At 35.6% G+C, this 26,162-nt stretch overlaps 1 protein-coding gene across 6 annotated transcripts in view; it reads right to left on the minus strand.

Moving 5' to 3' along the window:
• Positions 1–8,714: 8,714 nt before the first annotated feature.
• QSER1 (glutamine and serine rich 1) overlaps positions 8,715–26,162 on the minus strand; it is a 45,072-nt gene continuing 27,624 nt past the window's right edge. For 4 of the 6 annotated variants that reach the window (XM_052811391.1, XM_052811388.1, XM_052811392.1 and 1 more), the window contains 10 exons: positions 24,007–24,302; positions 22,327–22,443; positions 21,578–21,711; positions 19,050–19,261; positions 17,266–17,403; positions 15,820–15,917; positions 15,202–15,324; positions 12,001–12,153; positions 10,499–10,594; positions 8,715–9,879 (listed from right to left, as the gene is read on the minus strand). In XM_052811391.1, coding sequence (XP_052667351.1) covers positions 9,739–9,879; positions 10,499–10,594; positions 12,001–12,153; positions 15,202–15,324; positions 15,820–15,917; positions 17,266–17,403; positions 19,050–19,261; positions 21,578–21,711; positions 22,327–22,443; positions 24,007–24,302 — 1,508 coding nt within the window. In that variant the 3' untranslated portion in view covers positions 8,715–9,738. Of the gene's footprint in view, positions 9,880–10,498; positions 10,595–12,000; positions 12,154–15,201; positions 15,325–15,397; positions 15,548–15,819; positions 15,918–17,265; positions 17,404–19,049; positions 19,262–21,577; positions 21,712–22,326; positions 22,444–24,006; positions 24,303–26,162 lie in introns of those variants that run through there. The other 2 variants (XM_052811389.1, XM_052811394.1) reach the window with 2 other exon arrangements.

Below are 26,162 nucleotides of genomic sequence, written 5' to 3' on the forward strand. Positions count from 1 at the left end.
TACCATAAAAATTCAGAAAAATATTCCAGTTATTTAGAACAGTTACTCTTTTGTTTTTTTCCCCACTTAAATATCAACAATGCCTGTATTCACTGCAGTGCTGAAGTTGATTAAAGGAGAACCATTTTAAACAGTAACCCTTAAAATGTTGCTCCAATCCATTCACAAATGATGAGATAAATTAAATTTTTTTGTATGGTTTACTGTTGCAGAAAAACACTCACGTAAGGGGAAAAAACCATCTTCACTTACAGAAATTACTGGTTTTTAAGTCACAACTATCGTAACATTATCAAATCTCCTCTATTGCATTGTATGAAGATACAAAGTCCAGTATGCTGTTTTTTAATACTGAAACGGTCCTATAAAAATCAGAAAACTCACTCTTCCACCTCTATTAATCTCAAATTTAAGAAAATGAACAGCTATTCATACAATATTGGACTGCAAAAGACTATTTGATATGCTAGACAGATATGAAGGAAGCTGAAAGAACTCCCGCGGTGAATCTGCCTTATTACTAAGTAACATGTTCTGCTATTTGTACTAAAGAGCACAAGAGGTTTGCTTGGGGCTGAATTCCATGAGTTGGAGAGGACTGACACTCTCCCTTACAATGCAGAGCAGGTTATTCACAAATTCATTCTGCTTAGTCCCAATTTCCCATCTACATTCGAATTAAAAAAAAGATCATATAGTAGTAGGTTCTGTGGGATACAGTGATGCCATCCTGCAACATTCAACCCATACCAACTACATCTGCCCCACCGTGGAGAGGCTACTTGCAGGTGCACTCTTGCTTGGGCGAGAGTACGGTTTACTCCCGAAGTGCAAACTCCAGTATTTTATACTGAAGTGAAATCTGTAAGGATTCCACCCTTGCATTTCTGAAGAGACTGGAACAATAAACAAGTTCCCAGGACAGAAGCTTCTGGATGACTGACTGTTTGAATCGACAAAGGGTGCATTGTTCAGGAGTGCAATCCTTCCATTCCTGGGCTGGAATACCAATGTGACTGCGGGACCAAGTCAAGCAGGGCAATGGCAAATGAAGGGCAGGGAGGCAACACGCCGAGCCTGCGCTGGTGCACACTGACCTCCGGTGGAACATGCTGCACTCTGAGTAAGACTCCACGCACAGGGGCTGGAAAGGGAGCGAGTCAGAGCCAGAATTACTTGAGACGGCTTACTGTAAGGAAGTATATAGGGGGCATAGACTATTAGCAATGTCACCAAAAACACAGGGAACAAGCCTCTGCTTCTCAGTCTTAGTAAATACTAAGGAATTTTGTCTTAAATGGATTTTTCAAATTTTCCTCTTGCCGAAGTTTTCCGAGACATTCAAGAATGATTATATATTATAACCAGAGATTGATTACAGCATGCCTAAATGTGCACAGCATGGCATGGTCCTAGCAACACTGTTTGGATGAAGAATCACTGTCATCTACACACCAGAAACCTGTTCAGCCAGAACAAGCAAGTACAATCAGACACAAATAATTGAAAGTTAACCATCTGCCCACCATTTCTCAGGTGAGCTGCAGTAATTGACTGAATGTGAACTCCTGTATATTGCAACAGAAAACCAAATACGCTAACTGATGTTATTACTGAGAGTGGCTTTAGGTAAGTTCACAAAGCATTAGAAGAGCAGCTCTCACCAGTTTATACAATTGTGGAAAGCCTGTGGAGGTCCAGCTGAATGAGCAGTGATTTCCAGCTGAAGTATGGTGAGGTAGGTAGTTACACTGATCTACCATGGCCAAGTTAGTTTCATGTCCCTGCTCCCAAAGTAAGCAGCCACTAGTGGCACCAGCTTGATGGGACAGAAGGAGCTGGTACATAAAGGGGGGAAAAAGTGAGAACTCTAAATGGATTTGCCAAGCATAACTGAATTCCTGATTTTGACCATTTGTTTTGACTTCTTCAGAAAACAGCTACATACCAATTATATTTACACTGAACGCACGGCTCGTATTCTAGAGCAGGGGATCAGGCTTATTGTTTATGTATGCTACAAGCAGATATCTATAATTCACCTCTTATATTACTGTACAATGTGCTGAGGCCACCAAACTCAATTATACCAATTATATTTACACTGAATGCAAGGCTCATATTCTAGAGCAGGGGATCAGGCTTATTGTTTATGTATGCTACAAGCAGATATCTATAATTCACCTCTTATATTACTGTACAATGTGCTGAGGCCACCAAACTCAATTATGCCATGTTTTGCCAGGCCCACAGTTTAGGATGGGAAAATGGCCCTGGAAGGATCCTGCAGAGAGCTTTGCTGCCCCACCAAAATTCAAACAGAACTTGCAGAGTTCACATAAAAAAGAAAGTAACAATCCCCAGCCACGCACTTCTTATTACCTTTTTTATTTTTTTTTTCTTAAACCAGCTGGTTCCAGAATTGCGACACGTGGATTCTCACAGAACACGCGAGGTTTCTCTTCAACTGCTTTAGTGCAAAGTCCATTGACTGTGGTCAAACTACCTCTCTGGCTGTTTAAACAAAGTTGCTGGACCTTGCACGGAAGCAAATAAAAAGCATTCACTTACTCTTTTCTGTTACAAAAGCTGTAGGGATAGTAATTTCCATATGCTGACCAACAACAAAAATCTGGGAGGTTTCAGAAACCACCAAAGCTGCTTTACTTAGAGAACAGATCTAAATCCTTTTTTCCCGGAGCTTTGAACGAGTTACCAATTTGATCTAACCAGATGCTAAAACATTGATGCTTCAGCTTTTATTCAGTTATCATACCATTTACCTTCTGTTGTCGCAGCAAAAATATGTGATACATAAATAATGCACAGACAAATCACACTATAGCAGCCACCAGTTAGAAAGGAGAGAATGATGCCAAACAACATATTGTTACTTAAAAGGTCTTGCCATCTACAAGCTCTAGAAGTCTGAGATGGCTATAGCATGTACTCCCAATGATATAGTTTAAGATCTTAAGTAACACATGTAGAATAAAGAGAGACTTAACCATAGTTTGAACCAAAAACACCTACGAAAAAATAACCACAGCATTTGAAATTGAATTTTTAAGGCTAAGCATAGTAACTGGAGCCAAGAGTGGCCGCTACCATCTATAACCTTTATCATATATGCACAGGATCAGATACACAATTAAAATTCTCCCGTCTGTAAACATCCCAGTGTGTCTAAAAGAAGATAAATACTCCAATTTTGAAGCTGTTACACAAACTATATGATTAATACTTAACTGCTCAGCATGTTCCATTAGGACTCAGTTACAGTATTTTAGTGTTAATCTATTAACTGTATGCTGGATGGAAATTTTAGGTTAGTTTACTGCTAGCATCATTACTCACACATTTTCATATTACTCCTATTCTCACTAATGTGCACTTACTTGAATGCTCCTCTTCTAATAGCTTTCAGTGTATGCTTACCATGCACACATTCATCTACATCAAGGTAGAAGACCTGAGTGGATTGATTAAAATATTAGCAACTTATTTCCAAATAAAATCCCTCAGCTACATCAAAGTCCCAATTTGCACACGGCTGTAGCATGTTATTTGGAATGATCATAATTTAAACACTCTACACACAGAGAGAAATCCATTCATGCTGTGACACAGCCCAAACATAAGGGGTTTTTTTTAACCCTTCACATGAACATCTGAAGAAAGGCAAGTGCTGAACTTTTGATGATATACCTGCATTTGTAAAAATAAAACAAAAATTCTTGTCTCAGATGATTGCAGTACAAATACTTCTTAAAAGGGTTTTTGCTCTCCTTATAACTTGTTTGAACATTGACAATACAGGACAACCCAAGTAGGAACCACGGTCCATTAATACACACACTCTAAAATGGATTATAGTAGGAGACAATGAAAAAACACTGCTTCTATGCAGAGATATACTGGCATCCATGCTTTTCAAAACTGAAGAAAACCCTTTTTTTATAGCAAACAAAAGGCAGAATTAGGACTAGACTGAATTAATCTTATAAAGTCATTGTGTGTGGCAAAATGCTAACAGCCTTCTGGTGGGACCCTCTGCTAGGAATGTCCACCTGCCACCAGATTACGTTGTTGGCTTGTCATTTGCTTTTCAGCCAGTGTATACATTGCAGCATGCCTAATTGAAGCTATTTCCTAACTTGGACCACTCCTGACTCCTGCACCCTCTGCTCCTCAATTACCTCCACTCTGAAAGCTCCCCTGGCCTCACTCTTTCCAAATTCTTCTTCCTTTCCAACGTCCTCCCACATCTGACCCACACGTTTCTTCCAACTTCCCACCCCTCTTCTCCCTTAGAGTCCTCCTGTATGAACTGTCACATGCGTATCAGCCCTCCCATCTTATTCTGTTTTTCCTAAAACAAAGGGTCGTAACTGCTCCTTCAGTCCTGCTCATGGGCACTGCTGTTATTGCTACTTCTCCCTACCCTTTCTGCATCAGGTAGCTAAAAAAAACCCAACAAAAACCAACCAAAACTAAACACACACACACAAAAAATAGCCCAGTGGAACTTTTAAAAGCAGAAACCTAAGACATACCCAGGATAAATGAGATAGAGTACAGCCCTGCTAAAGTTTGTTTGCTGTTTTCCCTGACTCACCTTTTATTTTTCTCCTTTATAAATAGCTTGTTCTCTGTATTTATTGCTGTGTTCTTATAAGAGATCAAATTAAAATAATTTTAAGACAGTTTTCTGTTCTTTAGTTTCTGGAAATAAAACAAAGATTTGTTAGGTTTTCTATACGAGAGGCAAATACCTAACACAGAACAAGTTATTTTGATTGCCTAAGATACTTACCAATAAATTGCTGATAGTAGGAGGTGCTCTTCTCTTTTTAAAAGCTGCATATGTTCAGCTTCTTGCCTTTTTTTTTTTTTAAAAAAAACCCCTTAATAAAGTGTAACATACATCTGGAACACAGTATCAAAAGCTTCAGCCTCCACCTTGTAATGGGATGTTCTCCGTGCCTACCTGCTTTCCAAAGTGTTTTTTGGAGAAAATAACTGTCAACTCTATGGGCAAATATCTCATTTTATACTCATCTTGGTTTGGGAAGCAGCTCTTATACACAGGACCATCAAAAAAACAATATTCCAGCCCTTCAGAATCACCTTTTTCTGCAAGCAAGTGGCTCAGAGAAGGCCTACCATTTATCTTACGGCCAATATCCACATCATGGGACTTCATCCCTCTGTGTGTGGGAAAAATATTCATAAGAACATCCAGAGTAATTCTTTGTAATTGGGGAAAAAAACACCACCACCAACAACAAAAAGATGATAACCCTCTAGAGCACCATTTCTTCCCATAGATACACAGTGATGATATTCTAGTTCAGCAAAAAAGAGAACAAAAGAAAATAGTATAGCTAAAAACCACCTGAATCACAGCAGTAGTCCTTCTCTTACCCCAATTGTCTGGCTCCTCACTTACCACGTCAGTTTAAGACCTGGCAGATATATTGTGAAAAGTAATTCAGAATATTATTTAGAACCCATACATGTAAAAAACACAGACCAACCAGATGTGCTCAATTTATGCAATATAATGAGGGAAAAAAAAAAAAACAAACCACAAACTCAAAACCCTAGAACTGTATTTCATCATATTGAGATCAGAAAATGTAGTCTAAATTGCCAATTTTTTTCCAACAATCTAACTTTTCAAGACTTAATATTTTAATAATAAATGACTAAGCGTTATAAGGTTTTTGTTTAAAAAGTGTTTTCACTTTAATGGGTTTAGTTAATAACATCATGAATTGTACAAAACTGTCCTTTTTCACATTTCCATACATTGTATTACGGACCACCTGAAAATCTGGACTAAGAACGCATAAAGTGTCTCTTAATTAGCCCTAGCTTCATTTTTGCCATATGTAGAGGAGATATGCAGAAAAACATGCATTTGTTACCAATGACATGTTAATATTAGCTTAAACAATAAGATATGGCAGAATGTGCATTGTGTAATGCACAGGTAAGTAACAGGGTAAGAGAGACCAAATGTCAAGTGTTGGCAACGAAATAAGAAATGGTTGATGACACACTGACATTTTGTGACCATAGTATTAGCTTTTCTGTTTTAAAATTGTTTTAAATAGTAAATATTTAAATAATATTTAAAATATATTTCCCTATGGAAATCATTTACTTGGAAGACAGCCTGTAAGATCTGACTTTTTAAAAAGTAGTATTTCATTTCGACAATATATGAATACAATACATGCCATAGAACTTCAAAGACCCTAAAGTTCTTAGCCATTTTCAGAAACAGTTTCTCAATCCAATTTTGTCTCCGATTTTTTGCTAGCAAAACTTTGGAAGTAGCATCTCAAAGAAAACCTGCCTTTAAGAGAAATACTGTATTTCAATAAAAACAAACCCAATGCAAATGGGATGCCATACTAAAGGACAAAATAGTGGAATTAAAAAGCAAATAATTCATCATGCAATTACTTTAATTTCTGTTTTGCTAATTCATAGTCTAAGGAGGGTTTTGTTCCTTCCTAGTGCATCTTCTCTTGAAGTCAAATGAATGCTCAGTTTCCACTGTCAGATGTTAAGGGATGAAGACCTCACTGTTAATTCAAGGAGGGGAGAAAAAAAAAAAAAAAGGGGCAGGGGGGGAATTGAGGTGTGGATGCAGAATTATCTAAAATGCAATAAAACAAAGCAAAGTATTTGTGCAAAAAAGTAATTTGTACATTGACTTTTTTCTAAGTTTGCTTCAGTATAAAGCGCCTCTGCAATCCCACTAAGAAAGCTTTATTTTAATTTATGATCCTCCAACACACTTGAGAGTTCCATGTTTTGACTTTTTCTAATTTGGTAAATTAATAATCCAGCCACCATTTTTGCAGCTGAAGACAAAGATGGAAGCTCCATTATATTAACCTTTAATAGCCTGGGGTAGTTACTTTTATTCAAGACAGGTTTTTCCTGTCTTCTACAGGCACAGTGCTTGTTTAACTGGCCTTGGGAATAAAACAGCCAAAAATACGCCAGGTCACCTTCTATGGCAGTGCAGAGCATCCTGGCCGCTTTTTTTGTTTGCTTGGGTTTTTTTAAATGGTTGTTGCTAAAATTACCTTCTTTTTAAATAGGGACAAGCTATTCCAAAAGCCTCTCATTTCTTTTTTCAGCTTCTAAGGACTTGGATTAAAGCAAATACCTTCCTAAAGCTACTTCTAGATTCAAAAATCTACAGTTAAGTATACAGTAGCAGTATAGAAATCATTTAGAAAGCACAGAGACCCCTCTCAATTAGTTGCTTTGTAGTCATATTAGGAACGGACGTATGAGACACAAAGTTTGATGAGTTCTTTACTATACCATCAAGGAGCCAACTTGATTGTTCCCTCCGTCTGCATCCTAATCATTTTTAAAACTACAGATTAGGAATTCCCAAACTGTGCTGTGCATATCACTAATGTGACAACAGAACTCTGCCTGGGCAAGTAAATACCTCTCATGAATCTACACACACTGCCAACCACCCCCACCAATAAGGGAATACACTAAGTAAATTGGGGAACCCCCACTATTGATTAAAGAGTATACCAGGCACATTTCTACTATATCTCCAGTGTGCATATTTACATTAAAATAATTTTAGCTGATTGCTGCCAATGTTGGTAACTTTGCTGTTTCATTTCACCATATAAACTCTAGCTCCTACCAGATTCAACACAGTACAACTGAAACAACAGCAACTCTTCAACCCTGTGGCTACTCTTCATTTCACCGTGAAAATGAATTAGCTTCATGATTGCTCCAACAATCTGCACATTCTTCCTAAACCCAAACCCATCTCGCTCTCCTTGATTATACTAGACATAGCAGTAGCACAATGCATCTATTAACATGATAGTGACCTCCCTTTTTAAAGCAAAACCACCACAAAGAGGCTTTAAAAAAGGCAAGGGCACATACCCATCTCTGTTCACTGTAGTCTGCATACAAATTGTAAAGGAGAATTATTGCTTTTAAAAGATGAAAAGCTTTGGAAATATGGTAAACATCCTACAAGGTTCTAAAACTAATCAGCTAAAATTCTGTACATACTTTAATATTCAAACCTCTATTTGATTACTCAAGATCAAATCATTTCATTTTCACTTCTATTCATTAAACTCTTTATAGTTCTAAGGTCTAATGAATATTTAACAACTAAATAGGATCAAAACAGGTAACGGGAAAAAAGGTCACATGGCAATGAACATTATTTCATTTGGCCAATGAATACTGAACCCTGCTTTCTTGGCTGAAATTAAGGCACTAAGTGGCAGTGAAAGGATAAGGGAATGAATTTTTTTTCTACATTATCTGAAAAAAGACCAACATGACTATTTTTTTAGGACGCCAGTAGAGTACATATCCATTCTGAATGACTCAGTAAGGCATTCTGTTGGCAAATTTAAAGAAAACGTTTTCCTGATTAGAGCCCATTACATTCATTGTCTGAGTGTGACTAGTGGCACTACCAACTGTTAACAAACTGGAGGGGAAAAAAAAGCTACAAAGATGTCTGAAGACTTGAAAGGCACCAAAAAGAGAACAGCTCTGCAACTGCCAGTTCTACAAACAATTATGTAAGCTGTGTTTAACACTGCATATAGTCTATTCAATCATCAATCTTTGTTGACGAAGATAGTGTAGTAGCTCTTCATTTAAACTCTCAGTTAATCAAGTGCTAGTTTAGTAAAAAATTTATTTTCACGTATCAGAATATAACTGCAGTGTCTAACACAACTACACTTAAAGCAAAACTAGTCTAGTATGCATTATTCTGGTTAACACTGAAGCAAACCTGTATAAACAAAAGGGTTACCTCGAGATATATAGTTTACAATATGAAATCAACATATAAATGAATAGGATTTACTGAAAACAATGGAAAGTGTATTACAAAGATACATGAAACAATTTTAACCACAATATTTTCTCTGTGAAAAATACAACTATTAGTGAGATAAAATGTACAATTGAAATTTTTTTTCCAAAAGAAAAAAAAACACAGTATAAAGGAAAATATTTTTTTTTTCTTCAAAACAGGGAAAATAGTTAAGGTCATTGTCTTTCATTACAATATAATTTGACACAAAAAGCAGTCATAGGATTGCACCAACTCCATGTTCAGTCTCCTGAACATGACAATAGTAAAAGGAGTCCATAAAGCATAATGACATTTCTGGATTTTATGATGGCAATATACTTATGCAGAAACTGGTGTCACTCCGGCTCTGTTCACAAAATGTAGAAAACTCTAAATTTGGTGGCCAGACATGTAAAAATTAGTTCACCCCAATGCTGACTTTTCTGTTGCTTAGTCAGGGATGAAAAATCTGTAGTATTTTAAGTGTTGTTATCTTTTTAGCAATAAAGAAAAAAGTATATGTAGTGCATGGTTTATCACTTGTCAAAAATGTTTCTGAAAATAAAACTAAGTTATCCAATAGTTTACAAAATAGAAAATAATTCTTCAGGTTAAAAACGTGGTTAGGTTTACATTTAGTTCCATCTCCAAAGGACTGATTTCCTTGGCAGCATCACTTTTCCTTAGCAAGAGCCAAGGCACAAAGTTCCATAAAGAGAAATAAAAATGGCTACGAACAAGAACGCAGTCTGGCATTGTAAAAGAAATCAGAGCCTCTCTCTGAGCTTTCTGTTCCATCAGGTTAGTGCTGTAGAAAATGTGAGATTTGGGATACATTTTTGTTATGAGCATTTCTGCTGGACACGATTCAAAAGTTCACCAAACTTTTCAAAAAGATCCTCCACCCATTTTATATTTTTCATGCACAACTGCACAATCTCTTCCTGTCCTAGATCTGCACTCTTCTTCTGAACAGAAGAAATCTATTTAAAAAAAAGAGAAGGGGGGGGGGGAGAGAGAGAGAGATGCATACACATATACATGTTAGGCTGACAGCATTTCACAATTTTCGTTTTTATAATATTCTGCAGTTACATACAAAACTTTTTTGGAAGAAAACCTTTAAGCTTTAAAAACAAAGGAAAATGCCCCCAAAAATGCATTTCTTGACAACTGAGCCAGAGCTCAATTCTCATATTTCTGCTACCTGGAATATTTCCACCAAGGATTTACAGAAAAAAAAATAAAGGAGTGGGCATTCTAAGACAAAAAGTAGCTTCTAGATCTGAGGAGTTACACACACTGATAAAATTTGCTTCATTTATTTTGGATAACAGTGAAGAATGCTTACCTATCCTGAGGGAAACTGATTTCACACAAATCTTGTAAGCCTCATCTCTAAATGTTCTGGGCATCAGTGCCCATTAGGGGCAACATATGTGCTCAGCATGCCCTCTTCTTTGCCATAATGGGTTAATTAAAATAGGAAGCCACAATCCATACTCATTTACCAAGAAGAAGAGAACAGTCCCTCTAGTTGGACTCAATTCCCTCAAATTCCCTCAATGAATGTAAAAGTATCTCAAAGAGAACAATACTTACCTCTTCTTTACATGTTAGATATATGTGATATTTGTAATGATGGAGTGAGTGATACAAAGAATACAACTGTATTTTTTCTGGATCTACCGTAAACTCCTGCAAAAAGAACAGTTGTTTTAGGTAAATTCATGTTATTTTCCAAGACAGAGAGATGATAGACATTTTCTTCTGTAAACAAATCTGTTTTCAACAATTCAGAAATGGAGTACTTCATTCAAATAATTGCTTTGGCATATTTTGGTACTGTAATTTATATTACATCACAATTATCTCCTATCTCCACTTTTCCTACAAAGTTATTTTGTCAAAACTAGGTTTAAGAATGCTTTCAATCCTCCTGAATGCACTCAAGTCTAAAATGGGCAAGAGACCCCCTTTTCAAGAACTACTGCAAGAATTACCAAAGCTTAACTATTTTTCTACCAGACTGATGTGTATCATTGCAAAAAAGCATGTAGTTCGTGCTTCGGAAGAGCTGATCTATACTTACCTAACACTTACATTACTTTGGCAAGAAATACGAATGTGGCCTCTATTTACAGGTCATTTGTCTAGCCACTATCTACTGCTGAGAGGTAAGCCTATGTGAGCCAGTACCTAGCAAAATCTACTTATAGTGTTCCCTAGGAATACTATGGAAATAAACAATGTGTACATCTCAAGCTTTACCACGTTACTTTTTTAATTTTTTTTTTTTTTTTTAAGATACACACCTTCATTCTGTCATTGGAAATGAGGAAAGGAACAATAAAGAACTAAATTTTTAAAAAGCATTATCTAGTCTCAGTTTTTACAGTACTATTTTTTCATTTTTGATCTAGAAGACATTGTATCATTTACTTTAGAGATTTTGCAGCAAGTTTAAGGAACTGTTATCATTACAAGCTACACAGTGATTTTACCACAACCGCAATGTTGAAGGCAAAATGTTCCTGCTTCAGCAACAGTCCAGGAGGCTGACTGCTATGCAGAAACAGTGTCTGTGGTGACAGAAGCAGAATGGGCTCTAGCAGGGCTCTGCTGTTCGGCGCGCTACAGCAGGTGAGAAGCACAGCAACAGCAGAGCTCACCTCTTCCTTCCCATCCAACTACACCTACCGACTGCTGCCTGCATAAGGGAAGCAGCACACTACTACTTCATCTTCCTGCAATCTTGAGTAGTTGCTACAGAAGGCTTCCTGTATAAATACACAGGATAAGAGCATTTGGGTCTAAACATAGAACTTAAATAGGGGAATAATTATGAAATTATTTATTGTATTTTGTCTCCCTACTGGAATATAACGATGTTTCACAGATGAGTTAAAACAATGGTTTAATATACTGCTTTAAATGTTGTTTTTTAACATTCCCTTGTTACAGAAAAAGCAACTCACTCAGCAAAGATTTTGCATTTTGATAAGTCTAGCAAAAAATCTAATACATGAAGCAGTATTTTATATAAATGTGGTTATCATATTAGAAGTCAGATGGTGGCAGCAATAAACCCTCTGAACACCCACCTGTGCTAATTTAGTGGTTGATTTAGAAGCCCTCAGTGTTTTCTTGTTGTAAGCTTTACCATTCATTTTGATCTTGGACACAGATGTTCCTCCACTTTTTGTCTTAGAATCCCGAGTGACCACTGTTAGTTCAGGAAAGTTTTCCAAAGCATTCTTTAAACAGAGCATATAAAGAAAAAGGATTATGAAAAACTCAAGAATGGCCAGCCACCCAGACTGCTGATAAATTGGCCATTTTTCTTTGAAAAGTTGGATTGTGGCCTATTATAAAACAATTTATTCTTCCACAAAGACCTGATAAAAGGTCTTAATCAGATCAAGCAAGCATATACAGTTTGAAAAGCATGACCACCTGTTCTTGACTACTATAATTTTTCAAGAAGAGAAGATCCTTTTATTGCATCTCAGATTATCATCTGTGATTCTTTCTTTACAAAGAGCAAAAAAAGGCTCTACTAGGCAATTTTTACCTTTTAAAATTCCTTCCATTCCATTTCTACTCAAGAATCTCTAAGGCCAAGTTACTTGGAGATGCCTAAGTACTTAATTGCCTAGTCAGGCATGGGAAGTCTGCCAATTGCAGGAGGGATTGGATGCCTAAGTATCTTCACAGGTTTTGCCCCAGCTTTTGTAAAATACAAATTAATTGCATCTTATCATATCTGTAAGGTAGAAAAGCTTATGCACAGTGAAATAGATCGCTGGTTCAAAAAAGCACAAGTTTTTAAGACATATTCACTCATGGGAGTGAACTCACGGGATTTCTACCAGCTTCAGTTCTACATTATTTGCATGAGTAATTTTGAATACAACTTCACCGTACAAACAGCATTATGTTTGCAGCTGCTCTGAAATAGTTCTGTTATGCTATATAACCTGGTCCTGAAAAAAGTATTTCAAGTTAAATGAACATATATATCTTTGTATTATACGCCAGTATGAGGGAAAAAATCAGGCATACAGAAAAATGTACCAATGCTGCAGCTTAAGGACCTAATTTGGGCTATTGGGTTAAAATATGTAGTTGACTAAATTTTTGTATTTTCTTTTAACAAGCAGTACTAGAATTCAACAACCTCCCCTGCCTATATTTTCTTAGCACTTCATACACCTCAGCCGTTTTTCGCTTTATAAAAAAACCTGTCTTAGTAAAAAGCTATAAAATCTACTGCACAGAGATAGTTGCATAGTAACCTCGACTAGCTAACCTGTTCATATACAATATTCATTGCAATGCTTTCAAACTGGAACAACAACAGGTTTAAATTATTTATTTTTTCTATCCACTGTAATAGCCTTCCTGAAGGCTGACTTTTTGAGTGTCAAGGGACTTTGGCCACTTCTGCCTTCCTCTGGAGAATTCCTATTGCCTTCCTCTGGAGAATTCCTATTGCCTTCCTCTGGAGAATTCCTATTGCCTTCCTCTGGAGAATTCCTATTGACCAGAACAGTTTACATGGCCAGACCACTGACTTAAAACAGACAAATTTGAATTAGAATGATGGAAAAAATACTAGTGATCTCTGCATCTTTGAGAGCACAAGACATAAAATGGTGATAATTATTTCTAAATTAAATTTACACAATTCCGCTAAGATGCTTCATTTACCGAGCTTCAGCTAAAGCAACAGTAGTATTTTCTAATTTTGTTTATAAAAAACTATAACCCAAAGGACGCAATAAACTGTTAGAACTATAAAGAATGTTACAGGCAAAACTACCAAACACTGACCGCTAACTTCAGTGTCTGATTTGGTTTGTAATACTGTAATATTAATACTGTAGTAATAATTGTATCCGGCGGGTGGAAAAATGTTAAAATTCATCCAGGCTTTTCAATGCAGAATAGTAAAAATACTCAAACTGAATGATACTCATGAACAGTAACAGTATTTTTCACTTACTGCTTGCTTCAGTGCTTCATTCAACTCTAATATCTGAACTAGTCATTTGATCAGAGCTGGAACAGAAGCAGACTTTCTTGTATTAATCATCAGATTAACCTGAATCTTAAAGAGTATCAAACACATTTTCCTAACCAACACAAACACTTATGATGACAAACAGGTGTTTCATTTTTGTCCAAAATATTGACCCAAGGATGGCACAAGTTGGTACCATCATATCAGAAGGCAAACATAAAAGGCTTTTTATCTTGCAGTTTACATCACAAGCCTTACATCCGTAACTCCGTTAACTTCTTGCAGATCATATGATGAAATACAAGCTTAAACTAACTTTAGAGATATGATACATAATCTGCTTCTAAGTGAACATACAGCAAACCTATTATATTAGTTATGAACTCCAAATGAGTAAGCAGCTGTAATTAGTATTACAGAAGAATATATTAGCTTTTTTCCCTTAAACTCGGGAAAAACCCAAAATAAGCCACCTCTCACTTTGTGTGTACTGTGAATGTAACCGGAATTCTACAAATTCTTATCCTAACTTAATGTGGCCTATCTTCTCTGCATAGTCAGGCTAAAAGAAGCAGCTATAGAAGTAACTATTAACGCAAAACTCTTGCCACAAAAGGAGGGTTAATACATGCTACCTCTCTGAGGGTCTGTGCATGGTTTCAAAATACACAGCCCTCCCCATGCCTTCCTACTGTAAGGAGGAAGCCACAAGAAATTCTGTTCAAACAGGTACAAATTGTACAGCTGTTGGGAAAACAGCATAACGAACAATAAAAAGTTCAAGAATCGCGTGAATTAAAGCTGTTTCACTAGTCAATGATGTTCTCATCCCTGAAACAAGGTCACTTAGCGTCCCACAAGACTCACCAGGAATGAGCTGTGGAAAAAAAAAAAAAAAGATCTTTTAAAGATTTCATGATGAAAAAGCAGAACTGTCAAGTCTGCTATTACCTCCCTCCTCACCTAGCTCTCAAGAAGAAGCACAGAGCAGTACAGAGAGACAACTAATTCTCCAAGTGTCTCTGTACTGTGGACATAAGGGGACAGGAGAAAGACAGGCAAAAGAGCAAGTTTGGTCTGATGGTGTTTATGGACGGGTCTGCGTTACTGTTCTTGTAACTGTTACAGGAATTATCAGTCTGATTATAGACATCGACAACTAGTTCTCAGACATGACTGAAATACCCCTAATTTGCTTTACTGCACTTTTGAAATCTGCATTGCTGCTTGGAGGGTGGGTGGGAATGGTAGGAACCACAGTGATTATCCTCCTGTTTACCTTCTCTCTACTGAGATGGTACGGCTGCTCTCTTCCCTGTCCACATCCAGACCTGGTTTTTATTACTGTGTCAAAGCTGCTGTAATATGGGCTTGTTATCCACACTTTTCCCAACCATCCATGCTGAAGATAGATAAAAGAGTGCACAAATGAGTTGTTCTCAAGTCCCTCTATCCTGGTTTTAAACTACTCTGATCATGTTCTCTACTTCAAAGAAGTTCAGACATCTGCTCCACAGCATAGCTATTTCATGTAAAAGTTTATTAAGATTTTTATGCAATACAATCACTTAACCAAAAGCTCTAGAAGGACAGGAAACAGATTTTCTTTTGGCAAACTTGAGAAGCTTAAAAGAAAAAAAAAAAAAAAAAGCTTGAGAATGAACCAGAAAGCATGGGGAGTAAAACTAAAACTTTACCTTTGCAGTATAAACTCCTCCATCACAAAATGTTCTCCAAATGCCACACACAAGCACTGAATTTATAGCATCTCTTTCAAATCCATATTCACTTCTGTTACAAATTTGCCTTCTGGGTTTTAAGTTGTGCCTGCATGGTACGCATTCAATGACTGACTTATAACATTACTTTAAAAATCTTAGAATTTAAAAGAGAATACCTTGAAAGTATGATCCAAGCGTAATTTGGAAAGCAGCCTTTTCCTATTGTCATTCAGCATACCATCAATTTTTCTCATGTGAGGCAAAAGTAGCTCATCTAAAAGACACATAAAAACCCCGTAGCAGTTGATTATGAAGAGACACAGAGTAATGAGATTCCTCTTCAATCTATACTTCAACCCATTAACAAAAAATGTGGACATAAAAAATAATGTTATTTGCACATAAACTAATTTCAAATGTGAAAGAAAAAAATCTCTTTTTTTGGATCACCCTGCTAAACTGGTCTACATATTATGCAGTTTAATTGCTGACTGCAATCTCGCTCCTTCTCCGCCTTTTCTTTGTTGAAAGAAAAAAATTAAGATAGAGCACTACAGAGCATAAATCTTATAGACAATTTCAAACCATTTCCTAGATAATCCTCTTCTGTGCAATACAGCTGGCAGTTTTATGAAGAGAAGTATGTGTTTTTGACATTTGCTATTCCATATAACGAGAGATGACTCTGCTGGCATTTATAACAAAAGAAATTGAGGAAAGTGCTTACTGATAAAAGTTATCTGATAAACCACCGTAAATTGCACAATATGCACTTAAACATACGCATGTGGCCGTGAATGAAAATTTACAGCTTGGTATGGAGTCTTTTATTTATAAAGTCAATTTCTTTGCTTTTAGTGGGACTACTGACATAATGCGCAGGTATGAAACCTTGAGGTAAGTGTGCATTGATGCACAATCAGAGCAAACCAGGAAAACAGTCTAGAAAATAGGGGTTTTTTTAATACAGGCAAAGAGAATGTAGTACAAAACAACAGCATGCAACTAAATAATATGTGAAATGATTGTTCTTTTGGGACCTTCATCTTTATACATGAGTGTTTTGCTAAATCTTGAGGAATAGAACAGTTTTGACTTGTATCCTAGAGTCCACTACAGTAAGCAAGTCCAAACATTTTCTCCTCAAAGAAAAAATGGAATACAATTGTCTCTGATGAGAATTTTAAGGTTTCAGAGTTTGAAAAGCAGAATTTTTAACAGTAGCAAAAACCAGAACTACTTATAGTTATAAGGGTATTTCTTAATCAGAAAGTAAACACACACTTGAAATGCTGTAATCTGAAATAAATATTTGCTAAGATTTTAAAAGATAGTAACAGCAGGAACAAAGAGCTCAGTTTTGACATTCACAGCACAAGCCTAATGTAACAAAGCAGACAAAACAGTATTTCCAAATTACTTTGATTATGCAAAGAGATAGTGCAAATATATATTCATGCACACACATAAGTAATTTGCGTAAAGCGTTCTTCAGATCTGGTATGAAGCTAAAAGTTTGGTGGCTTTTTTTTTGTTTTTTGGTTTTTTTTAAAATACATTCACTTTACTGATTAGTAACCTTAAAATTTAATAAGAACATACAAATGTTAACCATACTGTACCATTGCTCTTTTCCAAAGCTTGCATTGTGTCTGGATCCAAGGCAATGCTAACAAGCAACTCCATGTAGCTCTTAAAAGTCTCTTTCATAGCTCTTGTGTTCAAAAAGCGAGTAACAAGGGGAGCTGGAGGTACAAGCTCTGAAAATTAATCGGAATATAATGATTTTTTTCCTACAAGAGCCTGCAAATACTTGTGTTTTTCAAAACTCAAGGTTTGTCTCAAACACAAAAGTGACCCCTGCTGGTATCCCAAGAGATTAAAACTCAATACAATCAGAAATCTTACTCTAACTACTTGTACACCAAAACCGGGTACAAATGCCAAATCTGGTACAAACGGTACGGTTTTTTTGTATAAACACATACAATTACTCGTAACTATCAGCATTTAGATTATAATATTTTAGGGAATTTAAACATTTTTCTATTATTGTAGATGAAAGTCTAGAGAAAAGGGATAATGAGTAACTTCAGACAAGCAAAGTGCCCTAAATGCAGGTTTCATGTCAATGCAAGTACCTTCTAAAACCGCAAAACTTGAAGTCATCCAACAGAAAAACATTCAAAAGCACTAATGTCACTTAGGAGCCTGCATACCATTGAAGTCAATCCCACCTAATTGTCCAACTCCAAAAAAACACATAAAACAAATTTTACCAGCAAAGCAATGTAGGCATATTTGTACTTATTCTGAGGAAGCTTTTATTTTTTTATAGACAGCAATTTTAAACATGCACATGGAGCAGCCATCAGTACTTGTAAGCATTCTGGAGCTTTTTATAGGCTCTGTGTACAATACCAGTATTTTGCAGTAATTTAGCTAGCAAGGCTGTTAAACTTTCTCAGATATCCACATTTCTATGGACGACTATCATCACCAGGTTACTTGAAACTTTTAATATAGACAGTTGTACATATTAATGGTTATTTTGGTAAGTTTGCTTGAAAAATACTATTTTAAAGGTGCTGCCCTCAGCAGAGGCACTGTTCCAGTACACCAACCCTAGCTTATCTGCAGTTAAAGCCACCGAGGCCAACGTGCTTTGGAAATGCAGCAATACAAAGCATGGATACGATGCACCTTAACTTCAATCATACAGGAAATAAACAACAACAACAAAAAAAAGCAAAATGCACTGTATATCTGCTACCACAGGTAATCTCTATAAACATTGTACACTTCAAAAATTCCTTTCTGTTCCGGAAAACTACTGCAAACATCGTACCTCAGTGTTCCAAAGACACCATGAATGTCATAACAGCAAATCTGCTCAGCAGGCTGCATTTGAACAGCTGGCATTTAGACAAGCAATGAAGCAGCCAAAAATTCAACTGCTTTTTCTCCTTGGGTTTTGAAAAAACAACAGTAACATCTGAATTCTGCCCATATCTGCATGCAGACAAGCATTGCAGGAATGTTATTTTAGACATGACATGGAGTTGCAATGGAAGATTAACAAAGAATCTGATTCTTAAGATGTATTCGAAAAATCAAATCAGCTCCTCCTCCTACAATTGTACCCATCTTAGAAAGCAAGTAGTAAAAATATATTTATCTCACTGATAAACTACATTTGAGATAACTTCAGTTGCACACATTTGCTCATACACAAAAAACAAGTAAAAAGGTTTAAGAAAACAATTCTGCGTGGCACTGTCAGATTTTAACTTTTTTTTCTGAGGGTAGTAAAGAAAAATTTGCAAGATCAAGCAACGTATTTTTATAATAATATTTTCAGTTAAGTTCAAATGGGCCTAGATGCTAGCAATTCTATCTCGCTCACCATCCTCATCACTCTGGGCCTCAGGTGAAGAATCAGACTGGGAAGATGAAAATTCTTCTTTCCACTTTTTCCTTTTCTTTGGTGGTGGTTCAGCCTTTACCTTTGGCTGTTTAGCTTTGGGTTTCACAGAAGAGACTTTTGCTGCTGTTGGTTTTGGTGTTGGTGGATCAGGGGTTTTGTTGTTGCTGCTACTAGGTTTGCAATGAATAGTCCTGCAATATTATGAAGACGATCTTTATGAAAATAATTACCACACAAGTTTTGGCATTAATAAAATAGCTATAGTCTTATTTACCCAGAATATATTCCCCATGGGTTATATATACTTATTTCATTGTCACATGTAACTAGGAATTAGGTCATACACACTATACTACTATATTTTTGATATAATGCTTAACAATGATTCTCAACTATCTATGATTAAATAGTATTCCAATTTTATAACTAGATAAACAGGCACAGAAGGTTTAAATTGCCCAATATTAGTAGAATTTATGAGCTATAGGAGATTGGAGCTAATATTAGAATTGATTACTTCATGAAAAAACCCAGACTTGACAGACTTGAACAAATACTAGTAATCAATGAGATGTGCTGGCAAAGTAAATTTGGGATATTGTATCCATACTAAGATGGGAGAGAGTATCATTCAGGTAAAAATGCAGGAAATGCAGGATCTTGAGGACTCGAATAAGAAACCAGAAAATTCCTCTCCTTTCTCCTCCCACCACTCAAAACAGGAAAACAAAAAGGAAACTTAACATCATAAGTGCAAAGTTAAGTACTTTAGGACTAATAATGCACTACAGTTTTGAGAATATGGCAGGGAATACAATTCTGGGAAGTGCCAGGCAAGGTTTTTTTTGTACAAATGGGAAAGTTCAAATGGGAAAGCAGTGAAATGTACAGTAGAAACATTGTTAGTATTTTCTGGAACATTGAGAACAATTTTAGTCATCTGTCCGAGATGAAGATTTCAAACCAAAATGGATGGAGACAATAGATACTAGAACGATTAGAGGAATGGAAAGCCTGCCTTAGACGAGGAAGTTGGAAGACCTTGCTTAATCCATCTTAGTGAAACGATGACAGAGGTGGAACCTGACTGCTCTCCAGAAATACATCATGCAGTAAAAACACCACAGAAAGACAGAAATAAAAGCCAAAAAACAGTACTGAGAGAAGAACATATGGATACAAGCTAATCACGATCATGGTCTGTTAAAAGACAGGATTGTTTCAAAGCACTGGAGGACAGGTTCTGGAACAGCTTTCTGTAGCCCAAGAAAGAAAAGAGCATCAAAATCCTAGCTAGTTTTAAGTAGATCATGATGTTATAAAATTGATTATCTGACAGCACTGCTTTCTTTGAGAGCAAACTAGACTTAAAAACCGAGTTATTTCTTGAATGAAGAGCACTGTAATTTTTTTCATTACTGTTTACTAACATCTGATAAAGAAAACATATTTGCATTAAATTATAATTATTGAAAATCCATTGAGAGAGAAAATCTTCAGATATCATGTGAAATTGCGACAAGATAAAATAAGCTAAGCATTAAAGCATGACAGAGTTTGTACATTACAGTATCTGCAATCTTTTCCAAAAGCACAATCAAACGCCAACACAAAACGCAATAGCAAAACCCTTAGCAAGTGAATGACAGTGAAAACCTTATCAGAAGGAAGGTGACAGAGGAAATCTCAGAGTTAGCCAAAGTACATGTGTGAGACACACTTACAGTCATAATGTTTTGCAGGACCAGTAGTATATTTACTGGAATAATCAAAACCACACTATGTTTGCCCTGCATTCTTTACATGGCTCTCCAGAGTGACAGATTTGTTTGGGTTTTATTTATCCTTTTTGGTGGTTTAAAAGCAATACTACTGGAATTACTGATTTTAAGGCATGGATAAAGGTTACACGGGATGATTCAAAGTGATAAGGCTTTTTGGGGTGAGGGGGTAGGGCAGGTGCAATAGGAAAAGTAAAATACCCTCAGTGTGCAAGGACATATAAAAGAAGGAGAAACATCCTTGTGACAACCAACTTCAGAATTGAACTTTTGTTTTTAAATTCAACTTTCCAGGATTGAGAAGAAAGCATGATAACTTCTAGTATACGGGGACAGGACGGTCATTAAAGCAACCTAGAAAAACATACCTAACTTGCAAAGTCCACTGGATAGGAGAAAACAACATGCAAAAAATTAGAATCATTACACCTGTAGGCTTCTATCCTTATGTTGAGCAACAGGGCAAAAGATGACAGAAAGAAATAGCATGCAGAGCCCTAACACCTCTAAAATGAATGATTATTGCAATCCACAGATACAAGGTAGGGAAGTCTTGATACAGCAGTAATTTATATCTAATTTCTTAAAGCAAAACACACAGTTATCAGTTTACAGCTTAAGGCTGAATTAACATAATCCTGAGTTATAAGTCTTGTTTATTAAAATAGGTGTGTTCTTAATATGAAAACAATAGGACAAAATGAAAAACAATTTGAAATAAAATACCTTGCTGACTGTACAGGTTTGCTTCGTGGTTTTTTTGAACATACTCTGACATATTCCTTTTTGTTTGCATTTTCAATGAACTTCACATACACTCGTTTGTATTTTGTTTTTGCATCCCCGAAATACCCAAGATACTAAAAAAAAAAAAAAAAATTAATACACAAGTGTTTCTGTTAAGTAATATTATTCAGTTTAACAATTAAAAGTTTAAATACTAAAGAAAAAAAGTCAGTTTAAAAACAACTTGTTTACATACAAAGATGAGCCATCCTACAGCATTTTTAATTTAAGAGAAATTCTCCAATGGATTTCCACATAATATTTAAAGTAAGAAAATAAGGCAAGAGGTACTCTGGGCTTCATTTGCTCCCTTTATTTAATCATCCCCATGTGTTATCCCAAAAGGATTATCTGCCTGGCAAAGAGCTGCCTGTTGAAATTGTATCCTATCTGTATCCTTCCCATTGTGGAAAGCAGCTGGTTCACAAGCCTGCTTCCACTGACTTTATTCTGGTTGTGAAAACTTGTTCCTTTACACAGCCTGAATGATACCAAAGAACCCATGCTGGAAAGAATCTGCCCATTAATATATTTAGAGAGAATTTTAGAGTAGGAGGAAATCAAGAAACCTCCCCCCGCAAGGATGCTTGCTAAGAATGTATGTCAGAATCACATTTTATTTCATTTCCTAGACTTCCAGTAAGGAAATCAGTTCCCATGAGGCTTCATAAGGAATTTTTAAGACTCACACTGTTAGTAGCAGCAAATTCTCTCTGTCCATCTCGCACTTCAGGAACAAACTTTTGCAATAAAGCCTTCTGTACTTTCCAAATAGCTGGAGGCTCCTTTCCTGTTTGCAGAGCAACCTGTAAGAACATAAAATTATTTGCTAAAAACAGTGCTTATTTTTCTCCCAGAAGTGTGTTTGTGCATTATATTTTTTGAGCAAGTTACCCAGGGATAAAATTGAAGTAATTCAAAATTCCAAACCCTTAGTCATTACGTGCCATTTGCATCAAGACAGTATGACATGAACTACAATAAGTATAATGCAAACCACAAATTTTACTTTCACAGTGATGAAGTTGTGCCAACCAGCTTTGCCTACGGTATGATGTCTTAACTCATGTACTGTGCAACTGAGCCACAGAACTTTATTTTTTAAAGCAATACAACATTTTCCAATTTTTTATTTTTTTGCTCTGTGAAATATTTTTTAAAACAAAAATGCAGGAATCGCAATAAGTAGCAAAAAGCTTGCAGGTCACTAGAGATCCTGTAGCAGAAGCCCAGGTACATTACAGCATGATGTTTGCACTAATGTGAAAAGAGATAGTTCAGTATGAATTAGTAAACCAGATTTTACATTTTCAGTTCCACTTAACTGTAAAAAAAAATGAGTTCAAGTTGATTTTCTTCTTCATGTAGTTTGAAAAATAAACTATGTTAAAAGCAAATTTGTAATTCTTAGCTCTAATGAGAATTGTCTATAAATCCTACACGCAAACTACTAATTAAAAAAACCTCTCTTTTTGGAAAGCATGTAATCAAGTATTGGTTCCTTTTTCATGACTGTTTAAATAACTAAAGAAATAATTTTTAAAAAAGCTTAAAATTCAAAATATCTCATAACATACCTTTATCAGTTTTATAAGTGACAAGGGAATATTTTAAAATTGGTAACACTTGTCTTATGTGACAAAGCTACATGAATTGATTTAAAACTTAAGCTCAAGAAGTTGAACACATAGACAAGTAATCAAAAGTATTAGAAATTAATGGTAAGAATATTGATGGCTATGATAGCAACAAAAGGACAGGTAAACATGCAGAGTAATTTAAAATGGAGAAGTACAAAACCAAGCCAAAACAAGAAATCAAAGATAACAAAGAACATTCCCATAAACTCATGTAAAGTGCTGTACTGGTTGCTTATGGAAGCCATTTCTTGTTGGAATAGCAAGCAGAACCTCTTCCAAAAAAGAAGAAAAGACAATTCCAAGATCTTTTGCAAAAGTCCAAAAGTCATTTCCTCAACACCTTACACTTGAAAGCCTACTACTCTCTTAAACAAAAACAAACAAAACAAACAAACAAACAAAAAAAAGGTAGTCAACAGCCTGTGAAAAATTTATGCTTTTTAATATTAAAAAAAGGTAATTCCAAGTTCTAACAGAGGTTACCAGCACATAGATTTACTTCATTATATATATAGCATAAAATGGGTCATGTACATACAAAACATACTCATAACCTGCACTAGAAAGACACCTCTAAGGCACCTTGGCAGCAGTCAAGGAGTATTAGAATAGAAACACAAAACTAATCTGCATCGTTTCCCCTTTTGGTAGTTTGTTAAGGCTAAATGCACATGCACGATTTTTCATGATTTTTTTTTTTTTTTCTCTCACAGCAAGTATTCAGATTACCTTTAGCGTCTCTATATCTTCAATCTTCACTACAAATTCATCACGTTCTCTGTACATGCCCTCTCCTCCACTGTCCATATTCTCCTCATCAGTACATCCTTCTATTGCAACAGTTGCCTGTATTTTTGCCAATTGGTCTGAAGTCACAGCATCCTGTTGAGCTACTTTTAAGGGGTCAGCTGGATTCATTTTCTCCTGCACATTGACTACAGGAGCAGTCATCTGTGGAGACTCCTGCTTTATTACAGCAGTAGTGGCAGTGGTGGCAGCAGTAACAACTGCCACCTTTTCAGCTTCTGAAGAAAAAAAAATCCAAATTTTAGTTAAACAAGTTATCAAGGATTAGCAACATAAAATGGGAACTAGATTTTTCTTCTTTTCTGTTACAATACATATTAAAAAACAACTGTTCTAGGAAAAACACCTGTTCTAAGAGTTAAAATAGAAGCATTAACTTGGTCACAACTAAGACTTAAATGAAACCAAAATATTGTAGCTAGTATACCTCTGTTTGTTTTAAACTGCTGCATCTGTTAGCATCTAGAAATTCAAAGATGAATGCTTTAGAAAACAATTTGATAGTTACAGACATTATCAACAGGAAATACTGTTGTACTTTGTGTGAGTAAGCAAATACAACAGTAATGGTTACAACACTAAACCTTGTTTCCAATCTGCTGCTAAGTACAATCCTTTTAAATTAGATTAAGGAAAGAAAAATACACATGAAATACGAAAACGTTTGCTGTATGACTTTTGGGCATTTATCGTTTATATCTTGTGATAATGTAACTGGAAGTTCCAGATTAAAACTTTGGCAATATCCTAATAATTAATATCCTAATATTAACAGAGATGAGCAATGAGAACTGATGATATAAAACAAAGAAGGAAAAGAACATTCTTCTCCTCTATGCCAAAGAGCCAAAGGGAACTCCCACCTTTCAAAATTATTATTCTTTCCCACCTGAAAAAAATTAGAATCCTTTTTAGATATTACTTTATACTCTTTTATACTTATGAGTTTTAACAATGACTTGCTGATCTAAAAGAAATCAAGTTACATTAGCTATAGCATAATTACTAGTATCCTTAGGAAACTGGCTTCAAACTTAAGATAACCATTTTACAGTTTTGCTACAATCACTGTTAATTCTTGACTTTCACTTGAAAAAATAGAAAAACGATAACATGACATATTTTAATAAAAGTGATTCAAAACAAATGATTTAAATATCAAATTAATGTGTCAATACAAAAGCTATATACCAGATATGTGAAGATTCATTAAGTCAATTCAGTAAAATTGCTAAGCTATGAAATACGTTCTTTGGGATATATCATATCACATTATTGTAAACACATTGTATTTTTGTTCAGTGAAAACTGTGACAGCTTTAGTTAGACACAAAATTATTAGTTCCCCAAGTACATTTACACATTCTTCAGAATAGCAGATAAATGTACAGAAGCTACTTATTACTACCAACAAAAGACTATGTTTTAGTATTTGTCTTTCCATACTTATGTGCAAAAACAGACAGAAGAGGGAATTACTAGAAAATCTGCAAAACACCAGCAAATAAGAAAGAAGTCATTACTAAGCATCTGGTATAAAGTACAAACCGTCTTGTATACAACAAAACAGGAACGTGAATTCAAGAAATTGGTGGTATAAATATTACATGCTTATGAGTAATAAAGAAGATACAATAACATTGTAAAAGAAATCACTGCAAATAAAACACTAATGGAAATATCCACCCAACAAAAAAACTTTGAAATATTTCCTTAGGAAGTTATACACAGAACATGGCTTATTAAAATTAACAAGCTGCAGCAAAAGGCCTGCACCATAGCACTGTCCACATTTTGGCTTTCTGGGGAAAAAAAAAAAAGTCACTGCTTTCTTGTTTAAAATACATATGCAACTGAAAGACACATGAGGAACTTCATCTTCTGTAATGGCCTTTCCAAAATGCGTGAACTTAACATAATTTAATAGAAATATCCACAGAAGAAAACAGAACAGTAATTAAGATGAAGATTGCTTAATATATCATGTATTCTGCAATCTTTTTCCATTATTTTAGGTCTGACTACCACAATTTAAGTTCAATTGTGCTATGTATTTTTCAGTAAATCATGTTACCTCT

Source organism: Harpia harpyja, chromosome 16 (genome assembly GCF_026419915.1).
Source record: "Harpia harpyja isolate bHarHar1 chromosome 16, bHarHar1 primary haplotype, whole genome shotgun sequence".
In the NCBI taxonomy this organism is placed as follows: Eukaryota; Metazoa; Chordata; class Aves; order Accipitriformes; family Accipitridae; genus Harpia; species Harpia harpyja.